At 65.8% G+C, this 8,259-nt stretch overlaps 2 protein-coding genes and 1 long non-coding RNA gene across 3 annotated transcripts in view; 2 read left to right on the top strand and 1 right to left on the bottom strand.

Annotated features, from left to right (window-relative positions):
• LOC131591221 (acidic proline-rich protein PRP25-like) lies at window positions 1–495 on the top strand. Its single transcript, XM_058861701.1, has one exon. It carries the CDS (start codon window positions 1–3, stop codon window positions 493–495), a length of 495 nt encoding a protein of 164 aa, XP_058717684.1.
• Window positions 496–1,059: 564 nt separating this feature from the next.
• LOC131591341 (uncharacterized) lies at window positions 1,060–1,728 on the top strand. Its single transcript, XR_009280330.1, has 3 exons — window positions 1,060–1,165; window positions 1,276–1,601; window positions 1,674–1,728. It is a non-coding gene; the product is annotated as an uncharacterized LOC131591341 (long non-coding RNA).
• A 545-nt stretch (window positions 1,729–2,273) lies between these two features.
• Window positions 2,274–8,259, bottom strand: part of ZNF653 (zinc finger protein 653) — a 10,611-nt gene continuing 4,625 nt past the window's right edge. Inside the window, exons 5-10 of the mRNA XM_058861702.1 lie at window positions 7,247–7,387; window positions 6,971–7,125; window positions 5,472–5,583; window positions 5,262–5,376; window positions 2,674–2,773; window positions 2,274–2,584 (exon numbers count right to left, since the gene is read on the bottom strand). Of these exons, the coding sequence (XP_058717685.1) occupies window positions 2,482–2,584; window positions 2,674–2,773; window positions 5,262–5,376; window positions 5,472–5,583; window positions 6,971–7,125; window positions 7,247–7,387 (726 nt within the window). The 3' untranslated portion in view covers window positions 2,274–2,481. The remainder of the gene's footprint in view (window positions 2,585–2,673; window positions 2,774–5,261; window positions 5,377–5,471; window positions 5,584–6,970; window positions 7,126–7,246; window positions 7,388–8,259) is intronic.

Here is an 8,259-nt window from a genome sequence, read left to right on the forward strand (position 1 = left end):
ATGAAGGTCGCGGACGGGCGGGCGCCGCCGCCGCCGCCGCTTCAGCACCGGGGACAGCGCCGAGCTCCGGCCCGCCTCCCCCGGGGGCAGCGCCGGGACCCCCGAAATGAGGAGGGGGCCGAGACCCCTGAAATGAGGAGGGGCCCGAGACCCCCGAAATGGGGAGGGGGCAGCACCGAGACCCCCGAAATGGGGAGGGGGCAGCGACCCCCGAAATGGGGAGGGGGCAGCAGCGAGACCCCCGAAATGGGGAGGAGGCAGCGCCAGGACCCCCGAAATGGGGAGGGGGCAGCGACCCCCGAAATGGGGAGGGGGCAGCGACCCCCGAAATGGGGAGGGGGCAGCAGCGAGGGCCCCGAAATGGGGAGGGGGCAGCGACCCCCGAAATGGGGAGGGGGCAGCGACCCCCGAAATGGGGAGGGGGCAGCAGCGAGGGCCCCGAAATGGGGAGGGGGCAGTGCTGAGACCCCCGAAATGGGGAGGGGGCAGCGCTGAGACCCCCGAAATGGGGAGGGGGCAGCACCGGGACCCCCGAAATGGGGAGGGGGCAGCGACCCCCGAAATGGGGAGGGGGCAGCGCTGAGACCCCCGAAATGGGGAGGGGGCCGAGACCCCCGAAATGGGGAGGGGGCAGTGCCGAGACCCCCGAAATGGGGAGGGGGCAGCACGGAGACCCCCGAAATGGGGAGGGGGCAGCACGGAGACCCCCGAAATGGGGAGGGGGCAGCGACCCCCGAAATGGGGAGGGGGCAGCGACCCCCGAAATGGGGAGGGGGCAGCACGGAGACCCCCGAAATGGGGAGGGGGCAGCACCGAGGGTCCCCATCCCCCCCCGGGACCCCTCCCCAAGACCCCCGAGAGAAGCGGCGCCACCAAAATTCCTGATTTTAATGAATTTGGGGGGTCCTGGAGGGGCTGGGACACCTCGGGGGGGGGGGGGGGGGGCGGGGGGTCTGTGCCCCCCCCCAGTGTCCCCAAAGTCCCCAGGTGACCCCAGGGGGGGACAACGACAATGAGGAAATAAATAACAGGTGAGGGGGGAGGGCAGCAGGGTCACCTGGGGGGGTCACAGGGTCACCTGAGGGGGTCACAGGGTCACCTGGGGGGTCACAGGGTCACCTGAGTGGGGGGGACATTTGGGGACACCCCCGATGGGGTCCCTCAGGTGCTCAGGGTCACCTGGGGGGTCACAGGGTCACCTGGGGGGGGTCACAGGGTCACCTGGGGGGGGGGGACATTTGGGGACACCCTCGATGGGGTCCCTCAGGTGCTCAGGGGGTCCCGGGGAGGGGCTCAGGACCCCCCCCCCCCCCAGGTGGTTCTTCTTCATCTTCAGGTGCAGCCCCAGGTACATCGGGGGGTCCCGGAGAGCAGGTGAGGGCCCAGGTGAGTCTGGGGGGTCCCAGGTGAGTCTGGGGGGGCCCAGGTGAGTCTGGGGGGGCCCAGGTGACTCCAGGGGGTCCCAGGTGAGTCCAGGGGGGTCCCAGGTGACTCCAGGGGGTCCCAGGTGACTCCAGGGTGGGCCCAGGTGAGCCCAGGTGACTCCAGAAGGGTCCCAGGTGACTCCAGGGGGTCCCCAGGTGACTCCAGGGGGTCCCCAGGTGAGTCCAGGGGGTCCCCAGATGACTCCAGGGGGTCCCAGGTGACTCCAGGGTGGGCCCAGGTGAGGTCAGGTGACTCCAGAGGTGTCTCAGGTGAGTCAGGGGGTCCCCAGGTGACTCCAGGTGACTCCAGGGTGGGCCCAGGTGAGTCCAGGTGATTCCAGGTGAGCCCAGGTGACTCCAGGGGGTCCCCAGGTGAGTCCAGAGGGTCCCCAGGTGACTCCAGGGGGGTCCCAGGTGACTCCAGGGGATCCCAGGTGACTCCAGGGGATCCCAGGTGACTCCAGGGTGGGCCCAGGTGAGGTCAGGTGACTCCAGAGGTGTCTCAGGTGAGTCAGGGGGTCCCCAGGTGACTCCAGGTGACTCCAGGGTGGGCCCAGGTGAGTCCAGGTGATTCCAGGTGAGTCCAGGGCGTCCCCAGGTGACTCCAGGGGGTCCCCAGGTGACTCCAGAAGGGTCCCAGATGACTCCAGGGGGGCCCAGGTGAGCCCAGGTGACTCCAGGGGATCCCAGGTGAGTCCAGGGGGGTCCCCAGGTGACTCCAGGTGGTCCCCAGGTGACTCCAGGTGACTCCAGAGGTGTCTCAGGTGAGTCAGGGGGTCCCCAGGTGACTCCAGGGGATCCCAGGTGAGTCCAGGGGATCCCAGGTGAGCCCAGGTGACTCCAGGGGGGCCCAGGTGAGTCCAGGGGATCCCAGGTGACTCCAGGGGGTCCCCAGGTGACTCCAGAGGTGTCTCAGGTGAGTCAGGGGGTCCCCAGGTGACTCCAGGGGGTCCCCAGGTGACTCCAGAAGGGTCCCAGGTGACTCCAGGGGATCCCAGGTGAGTCCAGGGGATCCCAGGTGAGTCCAGGGGGTCCCCAGGTGACTCCAGGGGGTCCCCTACGTGCCACGGGGCTCGGGGTGACTCTTGAGCCCCCCGTGTCTCCTCATGTGCCACGTCAGGGACGCGCGCTGGCGGCAGCGGTACCCGCACACCTCACACCTGTGGGGGTCAGGGGGGGGTCAGGTGTGTCCGGGGACCCCTCCCCACCTTTTTGGGGGGGTTCCCTCCATCCTGGGGGGGTCACTCACTGCAGGGGGGTCTCGCCGGTGTGGGTCCTCCTGTGGACCTCCAGGTGGTTCTTGCGCTTGAAGGATTTCCCGCAGGTGTCACAGGTGAACTCCCGCACACCTGGGGGGGACACGGGGGGGACATGGGGGGACACAGCTGAGAGGGGACACACCTGAGAGAGGACACACCTGAGAGAGGACACACCTGAGAGAGGAGCACCTGAGAGGGGACACACCTGAGAGGGGACACACCTGAGAGAGGACACACCTGAGAGAGGACACACCTGAGAGAGGAGCACCTGAGAGGGGACACACCTGAGAGGGGACACACCTGAGAGGGGACACACCTGAGAGAGGACACACCTGAGAGAGGAGCACCTGAGAGGGGACACACCTGAGAGGGGACACACCTGAGAGGGGACACACCTGAGAGAGGACACACCTGAGAGAGGAGCACCTGAGAGGGGACACACCTGAGAGGGGACACACCTGAGAGAGGAGCACCTGAGAGGGGACACACCTGAGAGAGGACACACCTGAGAGGGGACACACCTGAGAGGGGACACACCTGAGAGAGGACACACCTGAGAGGGGACACACCTGAGAGAGGGGACACACCTGAGAGAGGAGCACCTGAGAGGGGACACACCTGAGAGGGGACACACCTGAGAGGGGACACACCTGAGAGGGGACACACCTGAGAGAGGGGACACACCTGAGAGAGGAGCACCTGAGAGGGGACACACCTGAGAGGGGACACACCTGAGAGGGGACACACCTGAGAGGGGACACACCTGAGAGAGGACACACCTGAGAGAGGACACACCTGAGAGAGGAGCACCTGAGAGGGGACACACCTGAGAGAGGACACACCTGAGAGAGGACACACCTGAGAGGGGACACACCTGAGAGGGGACACACCTGAGAGAGGACACACCTGAGAGGGGACACACCCGAGAGGGGACACACCTGAGAGAGGAGCACCTGAGAGGGGACACACCTGAGAGAGGGGACACACCTGAGAGGGGACACACCTGAGAGAGGACACACCTGAGAGGGGACACACCTGAGAGGGGACACACCTGAGAGGGGACACACCTGAGAGAGGAGCACCTGAGAGAGGGGACACACCTGAGAGAGGGGACACACCTGAGAGAGGACACACCTGAGAGGGGACACACCTGAGAGAGGACACACCTGAGAGGGGACACACCTGAGAGAGGAGCACCTGAGAGAGGAGCACCTGAGAGGGGACACACCTGAGAGGGGACACACCTGAGAGGGGACACACCTGAGAGGGGACACACCTGAGAGGAGACACACCTGAGAGGGGACACACCTGAGAGGGGACACACCTGAGAGAGGACACACCTGAGAGAGGACACACCTGAGAGAGGAGCACCTGAGAGGGGACACACCTGAGAGGGGACACACCTGAGAGAGGAGCACCTGAGAGGGGACACACCTGAGAGAGGAGCACCTGAGAGGGGACACACCTGACAGGGGACACACCTGAGAGGTCACCATGTGCCAGCACAGGGGATTCACCAGGTAAAACCTTGAGCAGAGGGGATTTTGGGGGGACAAAGGTGGGATTTTTGGGGACACACACACACCTGGGCTCTCACCTGAGAGGTAACCACGTGCCAGCACAGGTTTGGGAAGTGCCCAGGTAAAAACCTCGTGGAGGGAGGAGAATTTTGGGAGGACAAAGGGGAGATTTTGGGGACACACACACACCTGGGGGCTCACCTGAGTGGATGGAAGGAGGGGGATTTTGGGGGGACAAAGGTGGGATTTGGGGGGACAAAGGGAGGATTTTGGGGAGGACAAAGAGGGGATTTTTGGGCACACACACACCTGGGCTCTCACCTGAGTGGATGGAGGGAGGGGGATTTTGGGGAGGACAAAGGTGGGATTTGGGGGGACAAAGGTGGGATTTTTGGGGGGACAAAGGTGGGATTTTTGGGAGGACAAAGAGGGGATTTGGGGAGGACAAAGGTGGGATTTTGGGGGGACAAAGGTGGGATTTTTGGAGGACAAAGGTGGGATTTTGGGGAACAAAGGGAGGATTTTTGGGAGGACAAAGGTGGGATTCTGGGGCACACACACACACACCTGGGCTCTCACCTGAGTGGATGGAGGGAGGGGGATTTTTTGGGAGGACAAAGGTGGGATTTTTGGGGGACAAAGGTGGGATTTTGGGGCACACACACACCTGGGCTCTCACCTGAGTGGATGGAGGGAGGGGGATTTCAGGGGACAAAGGGGGGATTTTTGGGAGGACAAAGGTGGGATTTGGGGGGACAAAGGGGGGATTTTTGGGGGACAAAGGTGGGATTTGGGGGGACAAAGAGGGGATTTTGGAAGGACAAAGGTGGGATTTTTGGGGGGACAAAGGTGGGATTTTTGGGGGACACACACACACCTGGGCTCTCACCTGACTGGATGGAGGGAGGGGGATTTTGGGGAGGACAAAGGTGGGATTTTTGGGGGCCAAAGGTGGGATTTTTGGGGGACAAAGGGAGGATTTTTGGGGGGACAAAGGAGGATTTTTGGGGAGAACAAAGGTGGGATTCTGGGGCACACACACACACCTGGGCTCTCACCTGAGTGGACGCCCATGTGCCGGCGCAGGTGCTGTGCCAGGTAAAAGCTCTTCCCGCAGCCGGGCTGGGGGCACACCTGGCTGCGGCCCCTGCGGTGCGCCAGCTTCAGGTGGCTCTGGGGGAGGGGGACAGGTGAGGGAGGGGGACAGGTGAGGGAGAGGAACCTGCCCAGGTGAGTTGGGGGCGGGGTTTTCTCCCTTCTCCAGGTACCTGGAAGCTGCTGGCGGCGCTGAACTCCTGCCCGCAGCCGGCGTGGGGACAGCTGAGGGGTGAGGGGGGGTCCTCTGGGGAGGGGGCTCGGCCCCGTCTGCTCCGCCGGCGCCTGCAGAGCCCGGGGTGAGCGTCCCCCCCCCCTCCTCAAAAGGTGGGGGACAGGTATCAAAGCAGCCTTGTGTGACCCACCTGAGACCCCTCCCCAAAATAACTCCCCGAAAATCCTCGATCTCCCCGGATAAAACAACCCCTGACCCCCCCACGAGCCTCCCAGGTGCTCCCCCCGTTTCTCACACGCTCAGGTAAAACCTGAACCCCACCCTAAGCCCCCTCCCCACCCCAGGGACACCCCCAAACCCCCCAGGGACACCCCCAAACCCCCCCAGAGACACCCCCAAACCCCCTCCCCAGCCCAGGGACACCCCCAAACCCCCCCAGGGACACCCCCAAACCCCCCCAGGGACCCCCCCCAAACCCCCTCCCCACCCCAGGACACCCCCAAACCCCCCAGGAACCCCCCCAAACCCCCCAGGGACACCCCCAAACCCCCTCCCCACCCCAGGGACACCCCCAAACCCCCCAGGGACACCCCCAAACCCCCTCCCCACCTCAGGGACACCCCCAAACCCCCCAGGGACACCCCCAAACCCCTAGGGACACCCCCAAACCCCCCCAGGGACACCCCCAAACCCCTCCCCACCCCAGGGACACCCCCAAACCCCCCAGGGACACCCCCAAACCCCCTCCCCACCTCAGGGACACCCCCAAACCCCCCAGGGACACCCCCAAACCCCCTCCCCACCTCAGGGACACCCCCAAACCCCCCCAGGGACACCCCCAAACCCCCTCCCCACCTCAGGGACACCCCCAAACCCCCCAGGGACACCCCCAAACCCCCTCCCCACCCCAGGGACACCCCCAAACCCCCTCAGGGACACCCCCAAACCCCCTCAGGACACCCCTAAACCCCCCCAGGGACACCCCCAAACCCCCTCCCTACCTCAGGGACACCCCCAAACCCCCTCAGGACACCCCTAAACCCCCTCCCCACCTCAGGGACACCCCCAAACCCCCCAGGGACACCCCCAAACCCCCCAGGGACACCCCCAAACCCCCCCAGGGACACCCCCAAACCCCCTCCCCACCTCAGGGACACCCCCAAACCCCCCAGGGACACCCCCAAACCCCCTCCCCACCTCAGGGACACCCCCAAACTCCCTAGGGACACCCCAAACCCCCTCCCCACCCCAGGGACACCCCCAAACCCCCTCAGGGACACCCCCAAACCCCCTCAGGACACCCCTAAACCCCCCCAGGGACACCCCCAAACCCCCTCCCTACCTCAGGGACACCCCCAAACCCCCTCAGGACACCCCTAAACCCCCTGCCCAGCCCAGGGACACCCCCAAACCCCCCAGGGAGCCCCCCAAACCCCCTCCCAGTGCCCCCAGGGCCCCCCCAAACCCCCTCCCCAGTGCCCCCCAGGGCCCCCTGACCTCTCTGGCTCTTTGGGGATCTCGTAGATGATCGTGGGACCCTCGCTCTCCTCGGCCGGGGGGGGCTCCCGGGGGGGCTCCGGAGGGGGGGGCTCTGCGGGGGGAGGGGGCAGCTCCTCCTGCTTCAGCCTCAGCACGGGGTCCTCCTCATCCTCCTCTGCCACCAGTGGGGGCCGGTGAGACCCCCCCGGGGGGACCCCAACACCTGACCCAGCCCATTTTAGACCCTCACCCCCCATTTTCCCCCCCAAATCCCCCCCTGACCCCGCCCCTCACCTGTTTTAGGCAGGTGTGGCTCCACGGGGGGGGCGGGAAGGCTCCCCCCCCTTCCAGCAGCACCTCGTGCCCCCCCACATCCAAGTGCAGCCCCCCCAGAGCCTCACAGCCCGGCCCGGCGAGGATGAGGAGGGGGGGTCCCTGCAGGAGGGTGGGCCGGGCCGGGAGGGGAGGGGGACACAAACCACGGCCTCCAGAGCCTCGGGGGGGGGCGCTGGACCCCCGGGGGGGGGCGCTGGGACCGCGGGACCCCCCCCAGGAGCTGCCTCAGAGCCGGAGCTGCAGCCCCCCGAGGAGGAGGAGGAGGAGGAGGAGGAGGAGGAAGAGCCGAGGGCTGCGGAGGAAAGGTGGAGAGTCAAGGGGGGGGGGGGAGTGTCCCCCCAAACAAACCCCCCCAAAGAATCCCTCATCAGACCCCAAAATACCTCAGACCCCAAAATCTCATCCCTAAAAATCCTCATCCCTAAAAAATCTCCTCCCAAACCCCCCAGAATTATTCAACCCATCCCCAAAGACCCCCAAACCCTCCTCTGTCCCCCTCCCACACCCCCAGGACCCCCCCAAACCCACCCCAAATCCCCCCAAACCCCTCCCAAACCCCACCCTGCTCACCCAACCCCCTCCCAAACCCCACCCTGCTCACCCCAAATCCCCCCAAACCCTCCTCTCTCCCCCTCCCACACCCCCAGGACCCCCCAAAACCCACCCCAAATCCCCTTTTCCCCTCCTCTCACACCCCCAGGACCCCCCCAAACCCCGCCCTGCTCACCCCAAATCCCCTCTCACACCCCCAAATCCCCCAAACCCCACCCTGCTCACCCCAGGACCCCCCAAATCCCTCCCTGCTCACCCCAAATCCCCTTTTCCCCCTCCCACCCCCCCAAAACCCACCCTGCTCACCCCAAATCCCCCCAAACCCCACCCTGCTCACCCCAAACCCCTCCCACACCCCCAGGACCCCCCAAACCCCACCCTGCTCACCCCAAATCCCCTCCCACACCCCCAGGACCCCA

This window comes from Poecile atricapillus, chromosome 39 (genome assembly GCF_030490865.1).
Source record: "Poecile atricapillus isolate bPoeAtr1 chromosome 39, bPoeAtr1.hap1, whole genome shotgun sequence".
In the NCBI taxonomy this organism is placed as follows: Eukaryota; Metazoa; Chordata; class Aves; order Passeriformes; family Paridae; genus Poecile; species Poecile atricapillus.